The sequence below is a fragment of the Notothenia rossii genome (assembly GCF_949606895.1).
Source record: "Notothenia rossii genome assembly, chromosome: 6".
Lineage (NCBI taxonomy): Eukaryota > Metazoa > Chordata > Actinopteri > Perciformes > Nototheniidae > Notothenia > Notothenia rossii.
Window position 1 is genome coordinate 17,318,515 of NC_136909.1, and position 21,179 is coordinate 17,339,693.

Genomic DNA, 21,179 nt, shown 5'->3' on the forward strand with positions numbered 1-21,179 from the left:
GTATGTGTGTGAAATATCTAGTGTTTAGCATGCATGTGGGCTTCTGTCAATGTTCTGAAGAGACCCCAACAGGGAGCAGCAAAACGCAGAGAGGATTAGGTGGATTTCAGATGGATGCTTTTCAAATGAGGGTGGAGGCGTTTTTCTGTTTTGTAAAACTCAATACAGGCTGAAACCGGCATTTAAAGAACCTGCCAAATGTGTTTCTAGTCAGTAGTACAGTATGTATTATATCTCACCCTTGAAACCCACTACCTTAACTGAAAGATATTAATGCAGCAGAAACTGATCAATTATCTTTTTATTCCCTGCATTATGTTTCAAAAACTTGGCTCACAAAACATGCTAGAAGAAATGTATTTGGTCATACTCCCAAAGTCCTGTAAACAGATCATGATTTGTGAAATCACTGGTGTTCCCGTTTATGGAGTCTCCACATATGGCTAGGGGAAATATTCCAACTTGACTTAACCATTGTATGTATTTTATTTCTGTTTAGTTGCTGACTGGAAACCTACATGCTGGCATTAAGGAGAGTGGCTACACCCTCCAAATAGAAAATGCCATGCTGTCCCATGAGGGGCAATACACCTGTGTGGTCACCAACTCTGCAGGAGAAGACAAGAGAGACTTTCATATCACCATTCAGGGTGCGTTCGGTTAAATATGTGGTATTTAATTCAAATTCAAATGCCAGCTTCTTATCACACACTATTGGTCAAGCTACACTTTAGTTGGTGATCTTTTGGCATTATAAATGATAGAAAGTGACCAGAACTGCTCTTGTCTTGCCAGTTCCCCCAATTTTCCACCGGGTGGCTAACAGAGAAGCAGCCTGGGGTCTGGGACACGAGGGTGACGATAATGAGGACATGGTGGAGAAGAAGGAGGTTGTGCTGGGCCATACGATCAGCCTGACCTGTGAGAGTAACGCCATCCCCCCTCCCAAGCTCAGCTGGTACAAAGATGGACAGAAACTCACCTCTGCTGATGGAGTGGTACTGCTGCCAGGTCAGAGGGACCTCAATCCTGTGTGATTTCTGTAAAAAGCAGTAGTGTGGTTATGTAGGACGTTTGGGGCTTCATATATTTATGGTGTTTTTTGGTTGTTTTTTAGGTGGACAGGTGCTACAAATCACTCGAGTGCAGAAAGAAGATGAAGGAAAGTATACATGTCTGGCTGTTAATGAGGCCGGAGAGGACCACATGCACTTTGAGCTGGAGATCCTTAGTAAGCAACACATGCTCATACAATAACTCTACATTGAAAAATATGCAGAAAATGTGTTTTTTTTAAAGGGGATGTCTGTTGTGTGTTCTGTCTCAGTCCCTCCTGTGATCATGGGGGTATCAGAGGAGTTCATGGAGGAGATGGGAGCGGTGGTGAACAGCTCTGTGGTCCTCCACTGCGACGTGACGGGACACCCGGCTCCTGTGATCTCCTGGCTGAGAGACGGGCAGCCGCTGCACGCTGACTCTCAGCACCACATCAGTGAGGATGGATCCAAACTCCAGGTGAGTCATTGTGGGCTTTTAGACAAGCACCAGCATGTAAGTAGAATCAGCTGTGACCTTTGAGGAATAACACTTCTATCCCATCTTTCAGCTCCTCAGTGTCCAGGTCTCAGACATGGCTGGGTATTTGTGTCTAGCCGAGAACAAGGTTGGAACAGTTGAGAAGCTCTTCAGTCTGACAGTGCAAGGTAAGAAACGTCCATAACTCAGCTTTAGCATTAACCCTGTATATTACATTTCCCGCAGGTATTTTATAATGGACGTTATTTTCTGCCCTATAAGTGTGCAACACAACTGTTCTATCTCTTTCAGATCCTCCGAGAATAATTGGCCTTAAAGAGGAGGATGTTAGTGTGATCGAGGGCCACATGGTGTCATTGCTTTGTGACGTCCAATCGTACCCTGCTCCTGAGATCACCTGGACCAGAGACGGGCAGGTCCTCCAATTCAGCACTGGCATCCGTATCCTACCAGGTCAGACCTCGGCCACAGCACTACAATTATTCTCATGTCAGGACATTTCCTGTTTTTGAATCTAATAATGGCCCATATATTACATTTCATATAATTCTATATTTATATTATAGGCGGCCAGATGCTGCAGTTGCCCCGAGCAAGGCTAGAAGATGCTGGGCAGTATGTATGCACAGCCACCAACTCAGCAGGCCAGGACCAGAAAAGCATACTCCTCAGTGTTTACGGTGAGCAACACACACATGGTGACCCATCTGCACAGTTCAGCTACATTATACAGATGATCAAATCTCAAAACACTGTCTAGGCTGAACAAATCTGTTTACCGCAAGCCAGCTGTGACCGAGGACAGTTCAGAAGTGAATCATCAGCGATTCTGAATGAATCAAAATGAGATCATGGCCCTGTCTTTATGTGCACACCATCAGTCCTGCCCACCCTGAAGCCCCGACAAGATGCAGAGTCTGACTCGATCCCCTGGCAAGTTGGATCCTCGGTCACCCTGAGATGTGAAGCACATGGTGTTCCTGCGCCTGAGGTCACATGGTACAAGAACGGGCTGCAACTGGCCGCGGGGAACGGACTGAAGATGGATGCTCAGCAGCTGGAGATCATAGGAGTTCAGGTCAGGATTTATTTTTCATTTTTTACGTCATTCGCTTGAGGCTGCAAACAAAAGCTAAAGTATTTTAAGGACTTCAAGTGGTTTTGACTGGGCTCAAAATGAATTCCAGACATTACACGCTAACATATTACATTTTTAGGGCGTACATTTGTAGCTTTCAAACAATCATTGCACAAACAAATACACAACAGACAAGATAAACTGGAGACATGATTGCAAATGTGACAAGATGCAGCACTCGAGTGTTCTTAATTTACATCATTCATAACGATTGCACCAGCTAGCATAGCAGGAAGTAGCAAAGTCAATTATTAGCCTAAAGCCTGTGCTCAAATTACTCCCTCCTTTTTAATAACATTTTTGTATGGGTCCTAGATAGCAGATGGTGGCACCTACACCTGCAGAGTATCCAATGTGGCCGGACAGGTGGACAGAACTTTCAGACTGAACGTTCATGGTGAGAATACCTTTGTTCTCAAAGTAACACTTTTAACCAAAGGAGGTGTTTTTATTTAACAATATGTGTCCACAGTTCCACCTGTCCTGGATGGGCCTCTCTCGGAGTCCTTAAATTACACGCTGGGCTCCCATGTGTCTCTGCTGTGTGAGGCCTCAGGGGTCCCTGTGCCCAGCATCACGTGGCTCAAGGATGGAACTCCTATTGGTATGAAGGGAGGCAATGATAGGGGAATGGGAATACTATGTGTGATGTGTGAAAGCTAGTTAACGTGAATGTGTTTGCTCTCCAGAGAGCAGTCTGCAGTGGCAGTGGTCCGTGCGAGGGAACAGGCTGGAGCTGGGGCCTCTCACTTTGTCTCATGCTGGAACATACACCTGCATGGCCAAGAACGGAGGGGGACACACACAGAAAGACTACATACTCACGGTGCAGGGTAAACCAGAACATTAGAGGAAAATTAGACACTATCGCCCTAGAAAATGATACGTCTCACTCCTAGAAGAATTGCTATCAGTGGCATTTAGCTGTAATCTTTGTCCTACTCAGTATCGCCTACCATCCTGGACTTTGAACTTCCATCTGATGTGAGTGCACCCATGGGAGAGGAGCTGACCCTGGAGTGCAGAGCAACAGGAATCCCAACACCACGCCTCAGCTGGCTGAAAGACGGAGTGACTTTAGAGGGATCAGATGCTCGTCATATTTCGTAAGTCATTCACTCTTCCCACTTATTGCCGGATCTTGACATGCACACAGAGTGATATGAAGTGACAGTATTAATAACCATTATGGAATGCATTTTGCTCTGAAAGCTGCTGAATTAGTTAAACAAGCAGCACAAAAATCGATCAACACCATTCCCTAATGGATTGAAAATATAATACAAATCATCTTCAGCAATTATGTGCATGACAGAGTGATGTGTGAACAGACAAATCGAGCCATTATGTTCCTTCTTTAATTTCATCATGATGAACAGTAAGAGCAGCTGCCTTACAGCTGGTCGGCAGATTCTTCGGTCATTGCAACTGCATCAGCCAGAGAAGGCAAACGTCCGTGTGTGTGTGTGTGCGACTGTGCGACTGTGAGAAAGTCGTGGGATGATGATAATAATGATGATGGAGAGTAATTGTGAGGTTCAGAGGTGAGATAGTTCACTCAGGGAAATGGATTAAGTAACCAGCAGGAAACATCAAGTATCCATAAATTCTTCAAGCAAGAAACAGCTGAAAAAAAACAACAATGTGTATTTGTAACCTTGCAGTGTGACCCCTGATGGCAGCACGCTAACTTTACTGAGACTGAGCCCCGAGGATTCTGGGACATATACCTGTTTGGCTGTCAGCCCTGCTGGACAGGAGAGCAAGATCTACACCCTCTTTGTGCTAGGTCAGTTTGAAAATGTTATCTTTATTTGTGAAAGTGTTTCAGTTTCTGAGGGATTTGTTTTCATTTGATATGACTTGACTTGTCACAGTCCCACCATCCATCTCTGGTGAGAGCGCTGTGCCCAGAGAGGTGCAGGTCACACAGGACAGTGTTGTGACTCTGGAGTGTCAGACAGCAGGAAACCCTCCACCTCAGATCAGCTGGCTGAAGAACGGCCGCCCTCTGCTCCTCTCTCCTCGTGCACGCCTCCTATCTGCTGACTCTGTGCTGAGGTCAGTTTAGACAAGTTTTCTGACACAAACATAATCGCTCGGAAATAGATTACATGTTTATAAATGAGCTCATGAAAACTGTTCCCCTCTCTTTATGAAAAAGGATTTCTCCGGTACAGCTGTCTGACTCTGGACTCTACACATGCGTGGCTCGCAGTCGCGCTGGTCTTGCCGAGCTCAGCTATGATGTCCAGGTCCAAGGTACAGTCATAACAAAACCACCTGCAGTATTTTACCTTGAACTGATTTTTTGGATCTGAGGGTTTAATGCTGATGTGTGTCTGTGTGTGTGTGGTCTGCAGTGCCGCCTGCTGTGGATCATGTTGAACCAGTGGAGCCTGTCACAGTAGTCCAAGGATCTCTGGTGACGTTAACCTGTGAAGCACGAGGCGTTCCCCCTCCAACGCTGACCTGGATGAAGGACAGCCAGCCGCTGTCCCTTCACCGCAACCTGCTGCTGGACGGACAGGAGACACGGCTGCAGCTGCCTGATGTAGCGCCTTCAGATGCAGGTCTTTACAGCTGTGTGGCCAGTAACCAGGCAGGAAGCAGCACAAAGAGCTTCAACCTCACTGTGCACGGTAATACCAACACAATCTGTATATTCAAATTAAAGTCAGTGTGAACTCTGTGAACAGTTAAGCAAAAACCTTCTGCTTTTTCTACTCCAGAGCCTCCAAAGATAACCAGCTCCAGCTCTCCACAAGAGCTGACCATCGCAGTGGACAGTCCACTGGAGCTGGAGTGCTCTGCTGTGGGAGCCCCCCCTCCCACCCTCAGCTGGCTCAAAGATGGCCTATCATTGGAAGGACGTGACATTGTTCAGCAGGATGGACACTTTATCAGGATTAGCAAAGTTCAGGTGGCTAACACATGTTTTCCCTCCGCTACCGGCCTCTTAAACAAGGCCCGGCCCCCCCACTGACACAACGTAGACTCTATATGCATTACATGAATGCACACAATGTTCAAATACTGCTTACTGCACATATTCTTATTTCATATTCTGTAACTCATTGCATTCCATTTTGCTGTAAATTACAGCTTTATTTTATTGCTATTTAACTATATTTTATTATAGTGTCCTTAAAGATCTTTAGTTTTATATTACATTTTTTGTTTTATATGGAGATTCTTTGTTTTATATTTTATGCATGCACCATGACATCAAGTCAAATGCCTCGTATGTGTGAACCTACCTGGCAATAAACCCGTTTCTGAAATAGAAAATATCTGATCATATTGCTAAGTTAATGATCAAGTAGTCAAGAATCCATAGTAAAAACATGCATACAGTAGATTTATTTAGAGACGTACTCAGGTATTGGAAAAAAAGTTAATCTTCTTTAACTAACAAAAACCTTTATCATGTCATTGCAGCTTTAATATTTCATACAAGAACCAATATAATAGCCTTGGTTGTAACTCAATCCTTTAATAGATAGTTTAAACAGTGAAAACATCCCCAACGTACCTGAAATAAATCAACAGGAAGTTGAGGCAATGTCATGCAGGAACCAATCCTGTTGATTAATGTTGTCTCTTTAAAGGTGGAGGATGCAGGTATGTACACCTGCTTGGCCAGCAGCCCAGCTGGAGAGGATGGAAAGAACCACTGGGTCCAAGTCCAAGGTGACACAAGCTGCGCCCTGATGTTTAACTAGGAAGAAATATATAATACTTAAACTCTGTTGACTTAATCTCACCAGGGACTTGATGGATAAAGTTCTGTGTACATTCTGGAGTAATAAACGGTGTTTGCACTCATTAGCACTTTCTGGCTAATGCAATGCAGTAATTCACTCAAGATGAGGCATAAACAGGATAAGAGCATTTTTAGTGTATGTTATGATAAGTGTAATTTATGATAGATTGCGCAGCATTCTTCTCCCATTTCACAGTTTGTCCTACCGTTTTATTCATGCTGGAATAAAAAGATGTTCTAAAACGTAATGCTGGGGAGACATATTAAGCTGCTGAAATGAAATTCCCAAATTCCCAATAGTTACGCATTTCTTTAGATTATTTTGATATAACCAGATCAACTGACAGTAAATCATGTGTGATGAAACACATTCTCACAGCACACACTTCTTTATGAATGTTGTGCTAGGGAAAACTAAGCATGTTTTTATTTTAGTGCAAACACGTGAGGTTGACATCTGGCCCCTGATCTACCTTCTGAGTTGATCCGTTCCACATGTTCTTACATAGCGTGTCCTTATTTTAGAGCATTACTTCAGGCATTGTTCACTGGAAACTTTCTGTAATCCACCTCTTAATAACCATTGGTTGTGTTTCAGTCCCCCCGACCCTCGTTGGCTCTGGTGATGTGAGGACGTTAACAGTGCCGGTTAATGGACATCTGACCTTAGAGTGCCTGGCTAACAGTGACCCCGCTCCAGAAATAGAGTGGTACAAGGATGAGGCCAAACTGCAGGTACACTTTCTAAAACAACCAACAGGTATTGAATGAAAAAACCAACCCCTACTCCTCTAACACACTGTCTCTCTCCCCTACCTCCCCCTGGTATACATCAGTTGGGCAGTCGTATACAGCGGCTGGCTGGGGGTCAGTACCTGGAGATACAGGAAGTGAGGCCTGAGGACAGCGGCCATTACAGCTGTGTGGTCACCAACATAGCAGGAAGCACCAGTCTGTTTTTCACGGTGGAGATTCTCTGTAAGTCCGCCTGTAAACAGAGAGCTGATATAAATACACCTTTTCAAAATGTATCATTTACCTAACTCATTACATGTGTTGTATTTTATTTCTCCAGTACCGCCAGTTATCAAGAAGAGCGGCTCAGAAGTGACTGCACATGTTGGCCAGGATGCAGTTCTACCTTGTGAAGTTGAAGGAGACTCTTCAGCTACGGTCATGTGGAGGAAAGATGGCTTCCCTATAACTAAAGATAACAATAAGTAGGTCCTTACTTTGTGCAATCTGTCCTTATTATATTTAACTTTTCCATGGGTTCAGTGTTTTTACTTTTTACCTGTGATGTTTGCAAGGTAAGGAATATTCTTGAATTTGAATATACTACTTGAAAAAGATGCTTCAGCCTAACCTAATGTTATATCTAATCATTGCTCTGTCTATAAAGGAATTATGTTAACTTTATTTTTTGCAATTGTATTTTCAGTTACCATTTAACATATTGTATGATAAAAATTTATTTAATTACCTTAAAACTGCTTGAATCTTACTTTTAAAAAGTTTTAAGAGCCTGGCATGTACCAAAAAAACAGCTACACACTTTGGTATCTACTTATTGATATTTTACATGTGTATTTGTTTCAGGTACACCGTGTTATCAGAGGGCTCATTGCATGTACATGGGGTTCAGTTGATTGATGCCGGTCGATATTACTGCACTGTGTCTAACCAGGCTGGCTCAGATCACCGGGGTCTGGATCTACGAGTGTTTGGTAATAAAGCAACAACTATTCTCCAGCAATTTTATCATAATGCAATTCTTTTGTTGTTTCTTTTACATTGCAATGTCATGTTAAAATACTTTTTAGGATATATTTTAACATGTGAAACTCCTCTCTTCTCCTATCAGTGGGTCCTTCCATCAGTTCAGGTCCTTTCAATGTGACGGTGACCGAAGGGGTCCGAGCTGTGCTGAGCTGTGAGACCACAGGTACACCCCCACCTGAAGTATCCTGGAAGAGGAACGGCACTCCACTCGATATCAGCCAGCAGCCTGGTGCATACAGGTAAAGACAAAGTTAGGGTTGTACTCCCTTTGAGTCAACAACATGCATACATACAACAAAAAAACAGCTATTAAAGCTAAAATATGACCTAACTGCTTCCAGGTTACTGTCCTCTGGGTCCCTGGTTCTTTTGACACCGACCACTGAGGATGAGGGTTACTTTGAGTGCACCGCTGTGAATGACGTTGGGGAGGAGCGCAAGGTCATTGAGGTCATCCTGAGAGGTATTGTTTTTCAGTTCTGTACATTAAGCAGACAATAGATAAGTCATTTCAGACTTTTTAATTAATTAATTTGCTGTTTTAGTCCCGCCATCTATTGAAGATGATGTCACGACAGTTACGGCTGTGCAAATGTCCCCGGTGGTGCTGCCATGTCAAGTACAAGGACGTCCTCAGCCCACTGTCACCTGGACCAAGGGTGGAGCCAAACTGGGTGCCCGCGGAGGAAGTTATCGGGTGCTTCCCACTGGTACGACAGCATGTCCTAATCCTAATGCTCTTTATATTAGTACACATTATGGTTCTTCAGAGACGATAACGCCAGAGGGCAAGGAATTTCTTATTGGCCCATAAACAAGACATATTTCTTTCCTCATTTAAATGCAGGAGTTTTGGAGATTATTTCTGCTGTGCGGAGCCATGCTGGCAGGTACACATGCTCAGCACGCAACCCAGCTGGAGTGGCTCACAAACACATCACTCTCTCTGTGCAAGGTAGGCTGTCAGACCGGCTGCATGTTGCTGTGAAAATATCCGTTGGAGCACATATGGTGAAAAATGTAAATACAGTTTATGTTTTTAAAACAAGGAATCTTTTTTCCATGCACTTAAGAGCCCCCAGAGATCAGGCCAATGGCAGAAGAAGTACAAGTGGTGTTGCATCATGGGACCATTCTGCCTTGTGAGGTTCAAGGCTTCCCCAGACCGTCCATCACCTGGCAGAGAGAGGGAGTCCCCATAGCAGCAGGTAAACGAAATACAACACTCATTATATAAACACAGTTTAATGTATGGTAAAATGGGAATTTGGTATCATTCACTATAATACAACATTTGATATTGAAGCAACCTGTATTGTTGTTTTTCCAAAATGCCATTGATTTATTGAGGTCCACGACTGAGAAATTTACAAATACTTTTATTGTTTAAAGAGTAGACAGAAGCAATACTACCCATCAGTCAGATATATCTAGAGTAACCCCACTGGAGGTCATGGAAACTGGTCTGATGTTCACGCTCATGTGATGTTACTGTATTCTTGATTACAGGTCACAGGCTTGCTCTGCTCTCGAATGGAGCTCTGAAGTTTTCTCGTGTCACACTTGGTGATGCGGGGGCATACCAGTGTCTGGCAAAGAACGAAGCTGGTGTCGCTTTGGGCCGGACCAAACTAGTCCTTCAAGGTAACTTTCTATCTTTACATATCGGAAGAAGATTCTGCTTTCTCTTTGGTTATCATCAAAGTCAAACTGGTTACTACTTATTACAAAAGAAAGACTATTTTGAAAGAGTATAAATTCATTTTTGTTAATGTAATGTCCCTCCAGTCGCCCCTGTGCTGAGTGTGCCTCGTGTGGAGTACACTGCAGTGCTCGGCCAGCCAGTCAGTCTGGAGTGTGTTGCTGATGGGCAGCCTCAGCCTGAGGTTTCTTGGCATAAGGAGAGGCGGCCTGTTGTTGACGGCGCTCATATCCACATCTTTGCCAATGGAACCTTGGCAATTATTTCTACCCAGCGCAGTGACGCAGGCCTGTACACATGTACTGCCAAAAACCTGGCTGGCAGAGCCAGCCACGACATGAGGCTGATTATACAAGGTGAGTTAAGAGTGCCATTTAAAGCATGTGAAGACTGAAAATGGCAGGTTTACGTTTAATAGCTATATTAATAGAAAACATGTTGCTTTTCAGTCCAGCCCATGATTGCTCCTGCACAGACAGACCTGTCAGTCATTCAAGGATTTCAGGCACTGCTGCCCTGTGCTGCTCAGGGGTCTCCAGAGCCCAAAGTGACATGGGAGAAGGATGGTGTCATTGTGCCCAGACTTCCGGGCAAATTCACTGTCCTGCGATCAGGAGAGCTGATCATCGAGAGGGCCAAGGTTAGCCAAACGAGCAATATTCCTCAATGCTTTGTAAACCATATTTTTGTCTAGTTCTGAGCATATACAGTAAATCAATTCTGATTTCCTCCTACACACAGTCAGGGGATGCTGGAGTGTTTACATGCGTAGCCACTAATGCAGCAGGCTCTGCAAAACAAGACATCCGTCTCTCCGTCAACATGAGGCCCGCCTTCAAGGAGCTGCCGGGTGATGTTACCCTGAACAAAGGGCAGAGTCTGGCCTTGTCCTGCCACGCTCAGGGAACACCATCACCTGTCATCTCCTGGACCGTCAACAACAGTCCTTACACAGGTATTCTCTTCCTTTACAGTGAGCTGCACAGCACTTCTACCTACACAAATTATTACAATGTAGTAACAAACCAAATTAGGATGGCAGCATCTGTTGATTTAAGTAACATGAATTGCAACCAATGTTAGTTCCTCTAATACAGTGATTTGAAGTTAACATTTAACCATGTTATGCATGTTTTAGGTGCCACTGTAGACGATGCTGGCAGGGGCTCCTTGACCATTGAGAATGTGACCATGAGTGAAGCTGGGACCTACGTGTGCATAGCAGAAAACAGTGTGGGCTCCATCCGAGCGCTCTCATTCGTCCGCATCAGAGGTGAGCTTCCTGTCAACATTTCAACTATCTATTTTAACTTCTGAAGATACTGAAATCACCTTGATTATCTTATAAACATGTCTCTCCAGAACCTCCGGTGTTGAAGGGTGAAGCCCACATGTCTCAGACGGTCGTCCAGGGGGGCTCTGCTATGCTCGACTGTCCCGTCTACGGAGACCCCAGCCCGGTCCTCCACTGGCTCCGGGATGACAAACCACTGCTCCGCTCCATCCGAATGCAAGCGCTGCACAACGGATCCTTGGTCATTTACAGCATCACTGTAAATACAGAGTACCCTTTATATTTGTCCTGTATTTCCATTATTTAAGAGCAATTCTCACTTAGTATTATTAAGCTAGGTTTGAATAAGTAAGCGCCCTTGAGCAAACTATTTACATCAATAAATTGTAACTTGAAAATCAATGTAGCAGTATTTATCCTGCCCAGGCTCTATCCGCAGTCCCCTTGGATGTAAGAACAGGGAGAGATTGTCCTGAAATCAGAATCAGCGCAGTCAGAGAGGCTAACAGCATTAGCAACAGAGGGAGGAGATGAACAGAGAGCTGGGTGTTCCCAGACTCTGCTCCTCTCCCCTTGGCCTGTAACCTTGTTATATCTCTAACTCCACAGCCTGCAGTTAAGACTTTCTCACATACAGATGACTGTCCTTCCCATGGAGCCCTCTAATGTGAAATGTCCTCTCTCTGGTCCAATAATATTTATTATGAAAAAGAGTTCAATGGTCTCAACTGCCCACGTAGAAAATGCCAGATTTCTTTCACCCTGAAACTATATGTGATCTAACACAGTTTTGTCCTGGACCATCAGAGGGAAATTGATCCTCAGTTTGTCAATTTAGCCAAACTCTCCTCCTGTTTTATATACAGGCTGCTGATGAAGGGGAGTACCAGTGTGTGGCTGAGAGTGAAGCTGGAACAGCTGAGAGGACCATTTCTCTCAAGGTTCAGAGTGAGTTCTCTGCTAAAAATTACACACATTGTCCCAGCATGCTCGTAAAAGCAGTTCATTTCATACCACCACTACTTTTGCATTTGGTTTTCATCTTGTCTTTGTCAGATATTGGTTCAATCTACTGTACTGCACATTTAATAGTGTCTCTTTTTACTGAATTGAATTTCCTACCTCTAAGAAAACTTTTCTGAAAGCCTGTTGGTTATTGTCTTCTCTTCTCTCTACAAAAAGTAAATGGAGGCTACTCCAACTGGGAGGAATGGGGTCCATGTAGCAGCACCTGTGGACAAGGCTTCCAAGAACGAATCAGATTATGCAACAACCCAGAACCAGTTAACGGTGGCCGGTCCTGCAGCGATCCCAGTATCGACTCAAGGAAATGTCAAACCGGTCTCTGTGCAGGTCTGAATTTACTTTTTGTTTGTCTTCCTTTACTTTAGACAGTAGTTCATATTCTCATTATTTTGGATTCATACCACATTGCAAGTTTTAACTGATATTATCTCATATATTGGTCAAGCTTTGTGCATCAGTAAACAGTTTATTATACATTTTAAATATACACACAAGAAATGTGCAACTGTGAGCTTTGGGTATTTTTACATTGTTTGTTTGGGCATTTAATAAATCAAGTCAAAGTCTGAAATAAAAATATGTTATGAATAGTTACCAATTATATAATTGTGTTTGTGTTTTTTATGTTTAAAGGAGAGTCTCCCCGAAGGACCAGAGGCAGCCTGATAGGCATGGTGAATGAGAGAGAGTTTGGTGTGTCCTTCCTGGAGGCCAACATCACCGACAATGAGGTAGAGGGGAGCAGCTCTCTGCAGGCCCGTCTGGACAACATCCCGCCCAGTGTGGGTGAGTGATCGCACAATATAACACACGTCTGGAGAGAAAGGTGTCTGAAACACTTTAGCCCTCATTGTTGCACATCAGTCTTTGGACAATAGTTTATAAACAACAGTCACAGGTTGGAAACACATGTATAAACAAAATGCGGTGGATTATAAACTCCAAAACGTTTATGGCACAGTATGGGTGTAGCAAGCTTAAAGGTCACCTATTATGCAAAATCCACTTTTTCATGTCTTTTATACATGAACATGCCTCTGTGTAAAGAGATTCTGAAAGTTTCAGAAAAAATGATTCTCTCACTTTTTTGTCCTGATCCATTTATATAAAAACCTGTCTGAAAATGAGCTGATCAGATTTTGGCCACTTTATGATGTCATAACGATTTTTTGGGTTGTGTAACCATTAGCCACTCACCAACAAGGGCAATCCAACCCACCTTATCACCTGAATCTCCTCCTAGAGCACCATTGTGTTCTTTTTATCCAAATATCTCTCAGAGGGGCGTGGGGAGTGGCTCCTTATTTTCATCTAAAGTAACAGACAGAGAATCAGCACTTTTGAAACAGGGCTGAAACAAAGGGGATTATGGGATGCTGCAATGCATGATCTGTTTGGTATTTGGAGCCAAACACTTCAGAGACATGTTTTGTTTATACAGTATCTGAGACCTATAATATATTGATGAAAAACAGTATAATAGGGGACCCTTTAAAAGACAACATTTGAAGATTTAAGATTTTAAAATGTAACCTTAAATGGATTTCTTTATACTCATTTCTCGTGAAGAAATGTCCTGTTCTTTACTCTGTTGATGAATGGCCTCAGTTTCATGGAAAAGCTGATCTGAGTATGTTCTGTTCACTTTTCGAGGTGAAATCAGGAGAGCTGATGTTTATGATGTGGTCCTCATGCATGTACTGTGGGCTCTCTGTATTTCAGTGGTTGTGTCAGATGCCATGAGCTCATTCTGTTTCCTTGTAGGTCCCTTGTTGAGGGTGCTGGTGTCTGCGTTCGCTCCCATCTACTGGACCACTGTGCAGCAGAGCGGAGCTGCCAGAAACGGCTACTCCTTCACTGAGGGGCAGTTCAGACAGGAGTCTCAGATGGAGTTTGAGACTGGTAAGCACTGCCCTTAATCACTTTTACAAGCATGCACTTTAATAATAAATGTTAGCCAATTTCAAGTTTTTTCAAGATTCAAGGCTTTTATTGTCATTCGTACATAGCTGTTGGTAGATAGATAGATAGATAGATAGATAGATAGATAGATAGATAGATAGATAGATAGATAGATAGATAGATAGATAGATAGATAGATAGATAGATAGATACTTTATTGATCCCAATTTGGGAAATGTTTGTGTTGCAGCAGCATAATAAAGCACAAGGCAATGTGCATAAGAGAAAGACACAGAAATAAAAAGTCCAATATATTTCAGAAATAGAAATAAGAATAAAATAGCATTACAAAATTAAAAAAGTTAAAAGAAAAGATAATATATATATATATATACATACAAATCTCCAGTAACAAATATAATGCAGGATATTATTGTGCAATAATGGATTATTCAATATTAAATAGAATATGAACGTAAAATGTCCAGTGGGAATTTTAAGTCCAGTTATTAAGAGAGGCTATGGAGCAGAGAGTTCTCTTCCGGCCAGAGGTGATTTGTCGTACAGTTTAGTAGTTGTTGTTATCTTTATGGTAATGTCTTTTTTTTATTTTAAGTAGCATGGCCAATTTCTAAACCCATCTGTTTCGATTGGATTCAAAATGATGCAGGCTTAGTTGATGTATATCCTACGCATTAATGCTTACTTTTTATCTGCGACCAGATGCCCTCAAATGTTATTTTGTAGTTTAAACAACAGCCAGCAGATGGTGCCACTCACTTCCTCTGACATTCCTGAGTTTACACATCAAGGCCATTACATCTAAACTGTTTCACCATGCTCTCCTGTGTTTGTTGATGAGTTGTCATTTGACTGTTTTTGAATCCCTTCACACAGGGGAAGTCCTTCGTTTGACCCATGTTGCCAGAGGTGTGGATTCTGAGGGAGTTTTACTAATCGACATCGTAATTAATGGATTTGTGCCTCCTTCATTAACATCATCTCACCTGAGCCTACAAGTGAGTCACTGTTGTCATTACGGTGTTTATTTACAGTTCTCAAACATCTCACTACAGAATTTGTTGATATACCCTCTTCCATTTCCCTCACCGTATTTATTTTCTGTCCCGCAGGAGTTCGATGAGTCATATTTGCAGACGGGCCAGGGGCAGCTGTACTCGTGGTCATCGCAGACCCACCAGAGAGCAGGAAAGCCCATGGTGCTGCGCTGCAATCACACCATTATTTATGAGGGCCAGGAGGAGCGCCAGGGCCCTCTGCTCCAGCTGCTCAAGGTCTCCGGGACCAACAGCGTCTATAACATGTTTACTCTCTCTCTGGACTTCCACATCACTGCCAGCCTTCTCACACCAGGTCAGAGGAGGACATTACATTGATTTAAAACCTATCTTTACATCACATGAAATACTGGATCTGAATAAAACATCTATGAACTAAACGTTTCTGTTTGCAGACGGGTTTGAAGACACATGCCCTAAAGGTTTCACTCTCGACACGGCCTCCTACTGTGCTGGTATGCTGTTTTCTTCTCTCTTTTTTTAAACCTGCTTTATCTTGAACATATGTCCTTGTCCCTGTTTCTTTTAATGATTCAATTTGTCCTTATTAGATGAAGATGAGTGTGATCTCCAGTCCCCCTGCTCTCACTCATGTAACAACATCATGGGAGGATTCTCCTGTTCCTGTCCTTCCGGCTTCACCATCTCCACAGAGACCAACACATGCCAGGGTAAGACAAAAACACAAGTTTAGTGATTGATTACCAGATTAGAATTGCTAATATCCTAGTTAAGCAAATGAAAAATAATCATATTAATGTTCTCCTCAGCACTAACTTCAAAGTCAAGTCAAAGTCAGCTTTATTGTCAAAATTACTACATGTGTTATACATCCAGAAATCTCGAGATATCGTTTCCCGCAGTCCCACAAGTGTGACATATATACATAAAACAAACAAAAAGGGCCAAGATAAACGGGGTATACAATTAAAAAATATATATATATTTCAAATAACTTGTGTTTCACTTTATACCAGATATTGATGAGTGTTCCCAGGCCTCACACATGTGCCACTACAACCAGCAGTGTGTCAACACAGTGGGCACATATCGCTGCCAGGCCAAGTGCGGACCAGGATTTAAGTCCAGTATCACAGGAACCAGCTGTGAAGGCAAGTCACTGCTAATCACTGTTTGCACAACATTTCATAACAACTTATCCCCTGCCGTAGTTGTGCATGCTTCCTCTCTTTGTTTAATCCACTTATATTTGTTCCTGCAATAATTCCCTAGGAAAACTATCATCGCTTAAAATTAAGTTTATACATACAGTATACTGGTGTGGGCAGTAGATGTATAAAGCCAGATGTGTCGATTGTGTGTTTCAGATGTGGATGAGTGCCAGGAGTCTTCTCTCTCCCCGTGCCAGCATCAGTGTCTCAACACTCTGGGCTCCTTCCGCTGCATCTGTCACCAAGGATACCAGCTGTCAGGACATCGCTGCATTGGTCAGTGGTATTAACTCAGTGGGAGTTCGCAGTTATCGACAGCTTAGAAAGTCATGGGAATTAAGAAGTGTAAAGTAGGACTGTTTGGATATACCGTTATGGACATTAACCACGTTTAAAATAAAAATCTGATGCAGTGTTAATAGTCCACAAATTATGATATCAATGCAGTATATATACAAATAACTACAGTAGACTAAAAAAAAAGGTTTATGATTTTGAGACTGTTGAAATTACTTTTTGCAAAAGTGGTGAAAACATTTATTTTGGATCCTCCAGGGATGGACAGTTATCATTTCAGACTCTCTTCTTACACTTGTATTCTAATTGTAGTTAATTTCCTAGCAAAGAAACAAAACATACACAGAAATCATCAAGGCTTAACATGAATTTGGCTCGATCATAATGGCATTTCAAATGTTCTCTAGGTATTGCAATGCAACATGAATCCTTTTGTCCTTGACAATTGTGTAGTGAAAATCTGATATTGTGAGAGCCCTACTTGTGTCAAATAAAGTCAGGTTTTAATATGATGACTAACGGATCTGTTGTAATGGTTGCTTTTTTACAGACATCAATGAGTGCATGAGAAATGTTTGTCCGGGTAACAAGGACTGCCGTAACACAGAGGGAGGATACCAGTGCTTCGACAGCTGCCCAGCTGGCATGACCAAATCAGAAAATGGAGCCTGCATGGGTCAGTGGCAATTATATTTGATCTTTGATATTTTCTAAATGTAGCATGTTTTCTTCTGTTCAGTGACACGGCATCAACTCATTCATGCTCTGAGCTCATGGAGAAAAATAACTGATGAATTTGGAGTATGAACAACGGGTCAAATAATGTGATCTTGTTGGCAAAAGTACAATCAATAGAAGCAAACACACAGTAACTGCTGGTGATAGAGTATTGACAGATTCCACAGACCTCTACATTTCATTGTATGTTGTGTAACACCAGGTCAGATTTTACAGGATTGCTTTAGGGGTTTAACACAACAAAAGGTCGCTGCTTGTCCTTCATGAAGAAAGCTAACGCGTTTTTAGTCTCTTAAGTCTCTTAATTGTTGCTCATAAAAAGCGTTTGAGTAAAGACACAAAGGTCCTCTTTATAACAGGATGCAACACAGTTTATGAGTCATAATTAATCATGGGATGTATTCAAAACTCTGCATGTCAGAATAATCAAAGGATGTGTAAATGTAATTCTGAGAATTGTGTCTATATATATTGCATGTTTTTCAGATGTTGACGAGTGCCACGATGGAAGTCACATGTGTCGCTACACTCAGATCTGTCAGAACACAGTCGGAGGTTATGGTTGTGTTTGTCCCAGAGGTTACCGATCCCAGGGAGTAGGCATGCCATGTCTAGGTATGACATCTGCTGTGTCTGTTTTATTACTCACCATTGACTCACACACGCAGAATAATATGAGCCTTGTTCTTCCTTTCAGACGTTGATGAGTGCCAGCAGACGCCAAAGCCCTGTGCCTTCCAGTGCCGTAATGTGCCTGGCAGCTTCAGGTGCCAGTGCCCTCTGGGTACTGTGCTGCTTGGAGACGGGCGTTCCTGTGCGGGGCTGGAGAGGAGGCAGACCTTCACCAACGGCACCAGAGTGAGGGCGAGGCTCCGCCCACAGCTGGTGTCGTCTCTCGGCAGGCCGATCCTGTCCCGAACCCACGGTGTGTCTCGCATCACCAGGCAGAGCTGTCCCGTGGGCTACAGCAACAGGGACGGCACATGTGTTGGTGAGTGTGCTTCAAAATGATCAAATGCAGCATTCAATAACACTTTAAAATAAAATATGTCTTGATTGTCACACTTCACATTATTCTCCGTACAGATGTAGATGAGTGTCTGCTCAGAAAGCCATGTCAACATGAGTGTCGAAACACCATCGGCAGCTTCCAGTGCATGTGTCCCCATGGTTACAAGCTCTTACCCAATGGCAAGAGCTGTAAAGGTAAGACTTTTATTCAACTGTAACCTTCTTGCTACCTTTAAGGGTGGCTCAGAAGGCAGGATGTCCACCAATTGGAAAGTTAGTGGTTTGATCCCAAAGGCCCCTGTGGTCAGTCAACATGTCAAAGTGTCCTTGACCAAGATACTGAACCCCAAATTGCTTCCCATCGCATTGCCAACAATGTTTATTGCTCTTGAGGAGCAGCATGTGCCACCTTTTTTCACAGCCTCTGCCATCAGTGTTTAAAGCGCTATATAATGCAGTCCATTTAAGATATACATGATCACAGCTAATCCCCTCCTCTACTTCTAGACATCGATGAATGTGTAGAACAAGGCATCAAATGCGGACACAATCAGATGTGTTTCAACACCCGAGGAGGATACCAGTGCCTGGACACACCCTGCCCTGCGTCCTACCAGAGTGGACGGAGCCCCGGGTAAATTGCATGACATGCTTACGTTGTTTATAAAATGTTTTGATTCTTCTGTGACACTTTCCTCTTTGCTGTTGACCTGTACAGGACGTGCTACAGGCCCTGCTCTCTGGACTGCGCCGCAGGAGGCTCCACTCTGATCCTGCAGTACAAGCTGCTCACTCTCCCCTCCGGTATTCCAGCCAATCACAATGTCGTACGACTGTCGGCTTTCTCTGAGTCAGGCGTCCTGCAGGACCGTACATCTTTCACGGTACTTGAGCAGGAGTCAGTGACAGGTGTGATGGGCCGTGTGTTTGGTATCAGAGACGAGGCGGGCCGGGGGATCATCTTCACCCTGCGGGCTCTGAACGGACCGGGTCTAGTGCGCCTCAAGGTGCAAGCCACCACCATCTCCCTGCAAGGTCGCATTACCTACCAGAGCATCTTCATCATCTACATCTCCATCTCCACGTACCCCTATTGAGCCCCGTGCTGCTTTAAAGATGACTCTGCCTCCCTGTGGCCTCTGGAAGCCTCTTACCCACAAGGCAATTCCCCAAAACCAAGTGCCTCGGACACATAAGGCCATGAAGAGGCTCTAACATATTAGAGAAGGTGGATGTGTACCCTCATCTGTCACTGAAATGTCACAGTTGAAAAGGTCCTGAAAGAGAAAAAGACCGTTCTCCGTTTTTTAAGTGTTCGCTTGGCTCTGTCAAATTATTTATAGAGCAGAACCCTGTTGAAGACATTTGAATTGACATGCTGGATGAGCAAAATATTTTGTTCATTTATTCACTTTATGCCCTATTTTGGGGGAGTTTTGGAATATCTGAAAATGCAGCATGTTTAAAAAAAAAATTATGTCAACCAAGCACTGAAGTATTTAGTATCCATCAGGAATTTGTATTTACTGTTTACTTTGAAATGTTTATTCTGGCACACATATATGTTTGCAGCCCACAATAAGTCCTTTCCCCTATTTTAATTTATTTCAGTCATTAAAACACATCACTTCGGGAAGTCAGATGTAATATATTTTTTTAATTCCACTAAACTCAACAATTACCCAAAACACATGTTTTATTGCAATGTCATTAAATCCTACATCTCATGCCTTAGCATTTTTAAGACTTTTGAAAGATAGACATTTAATGACCAACTAAGGCCTTATTTTTAGATAAATTAATTAAATTCTTTTTAAGGATCGACGCAAACCCTTTGTAGCATTAAACCTTTAATGGCACATTTGAACAGTGTCTTGTGGCCATCTAGCTTGCTACATTGTTTCATTTATCGTTTGTGTTTTTGTACTCTTTTATAACATTTTAATTACGTGAAATAATTCAAAGGTGCTAATCTGAATGTACTTTTTTACATTGAAATACTGACCACAGAGTTGAAATGCACTTACAGTTTCTGCATTGTGGAAATAGATACATACATATGGCACAACTACAGGACATTTCAGTTGTCATTTCAACATCTAAAATAAACGTTGATCAGTATTCAAACATGTGCCAGCAATGTACAAATCTGAGTTACCCAAAAAACAAAATGCCCACATTTGCAGTAAATGTTACTACTCGTGTAGATTAAACAAACATTTCCCTGTTGCTGTAAATGAGTGTCAAATATTTGTAGAAATAAAATGGATACAACTTTTGTTATTGTCTGTTATTACTCAGTCAGTCTTGGTTATATCCCATTGTAGACTAACATTGTATAAACAGCATATTGCAGCTGACAAACTACATTACTACAAACATGTATAAACCAAGAGCTGAGCATACGCGCAACCTACTCAGGAAAAGCCATTTGGCCACAACGGTAAAGAATGACGTGTTAACAATGAGAACAGATGACGATCTGGCATTTAGATCATGACTCTGACCCAAACCTTCAGTTAACCTAAAATAATTGCTTTCAGACCCTGCAATGACTGTTCTGAGGAATACAGTTGTGCGTCTGCATATAGGAAAATATACAAAATCTATTGTGGTTGACACATTTCTTTCCCCACAAATCACATTTAATTACTACCCAACCTCAATGTTGAGAGGATTGACTTCTGTTCCTTTAAATCAATAATATTTAACACTTAACCTCCAGGAAGTTGTATT

General features: G+C 42.7%; 1 protein-coding gene across 2 annotated transcripts in view; it reads left to right on the top strand.

Moving 5' to 3' along the window:
* Positions 1-20,722, top strand: part of hmcn2 (hemicentin 2) — a 48,377-nt gene extending 27,655 nt beyond the window's left edge. For both annotated transcript variants that reach the window (XM_079686238.1, XM_079686237.1), the window contains 49 exons: positions 500-650; positions 796-1,011; positions 1,118-1,231; positions 1,328-1,515; positions 1,607-1,703; positions 1,828-1,989; positions 2,103-2,216; positions 2,418-2,614; positions 2,990-3,071; positions 3,147-3,278; positions 3,364-3,507; positions 3,621-3,780; positions 4,339-4,463; positions 4,552-4,735; positions 4,839-4,936; positions 5,038-5,316; positions 5,407-5,597; positions 6,286-6,367; positions 7,039-7,175; positions 7,277-7,418; positions 7,516-7,660; positions 8,040-8,167; positions 8,305-8,461; positions 8,564-8,685; positions 8,768-8,932; positions 9,070-9,177; positions 9,296-9,430; positions 9,732-9,866; positions 10,011-10,280; positions 10,374-10,564; positions 10,666-10,879; positions 11,063-11,197; positions 11,287-11,477; positions 12,085-12,166; positions 12,401-12,571; positions 12,878-13,030; positions 14,009-14,146; positions 15,044-15,165; positions 15,280-15,520; positions 15,621-15,680; positions 15,777-15,896; positions 16,203-16,337; positions 16,554-16,673; positions 17,245-17,370; positions 17,919-18,047; positions 18,130-18,423; positions 18,519-18,638; positions 18,951-19,077; positions 19,162-20,722. In XM_079686238.1, the coding sequence (XP_079542364.1) occupies positions 500-650; positions 796-1,011; positions 1,118-1,231; positions 1,328-1,515; positions 1,607-1,703; positions 1,828-1,989; positions 2,103-2,216; positions 2,418-2,614; positions 2,990-3,071; positions 3,147-3,278; positions 3,364-3,507; positions 3,621-3,780; positions 4,339-4,463; positions 4,552-4,735; positions 4,839-4,936; positions 5,038-5,316; positions 5,407-5,597; positions 6,286-6,367; positions 7,039-7,175; positions 7,277-7,418; positions 7,516-7,660; positions 8,040-8,167; positions 8,305-8,461; positions 8,564-8,685; positions 8,768-8,932; positions 9,070-9,177; positions 9,296-9,430; positions 9,732-9,866; positions 10,011-10,280; positions 10,374-10,564; positions 10,666-10,879; positions 11,063-11,197; positions 11,287-11,477; positions 12,085-12,166; positions 12,401-12,571; positions 12,878-13,030; positions 14,009-14,146; positions 15,044-15,165; positions 15,280-15,520; positions 15,621-15,680; positions 15,777-15,896; positions 16,203-16,337; positions 16,554-16,673; positions 17,245-17,370; positions 17,919-18,047; positions 18,130-18,423; positions 18,519-18,638; positions 18,951-19,077; positions 19,162-19,540 (7,608 nt within the window). In that variant the 3' untranslated portion in view covers positions 19,541-20,722. The remainder of the gene's footprint in view (positions 1-499; positions 651-795; positions 1,012-1,117; positions 1,232-1,327; positions 1,516-1,606; positions 1,704-1,827; positions 1,990-2,102; positions 2,217-2,417; positions 2,615-2,989; positions 3,072-3,146; positions 3,279-3,363; positions 3,508-3,620; positions 3,781-4,338; positions 4,464-4,551; positions 4,736-4,838; positions 4,937-5,037; positions 5,317-5,406; positions 5,598-6,285; positions 6,368-7,038; positions 7,176-7,276; positions 7,419-7,515; positions 7,661-8,039; positions 8,168-8,304; positions 8,462-8,563; positions 8,686-8,767; positions 8,933-9,069; positions 9,178-9,295; positions 9,431-9,731; positions 9,867-10,010; positions 10,281-10,373; positions 10,565-10,665; positions 10,880-11,062; positions 11,198-11,286; positions 11,478-12,084; positions 12,167-12,400; positions 12,572-12,877; positions 13,031-14,008; positions 14,147-15,043; positions 15,166-15,279; positions 15,521-15,620; positions 15,681-15,776; positions 15,897-16,202; positions 16,338-16,553; positions 16,674-17,244; positions 17,371-17,918; positions 18,048-18,129; positions 18,424-18,518; positions 18,639-18,950; positions 19,078-19,161) is intronic.
* Positions 20,723-21,179: the final 457 nt, after the last annotated feature.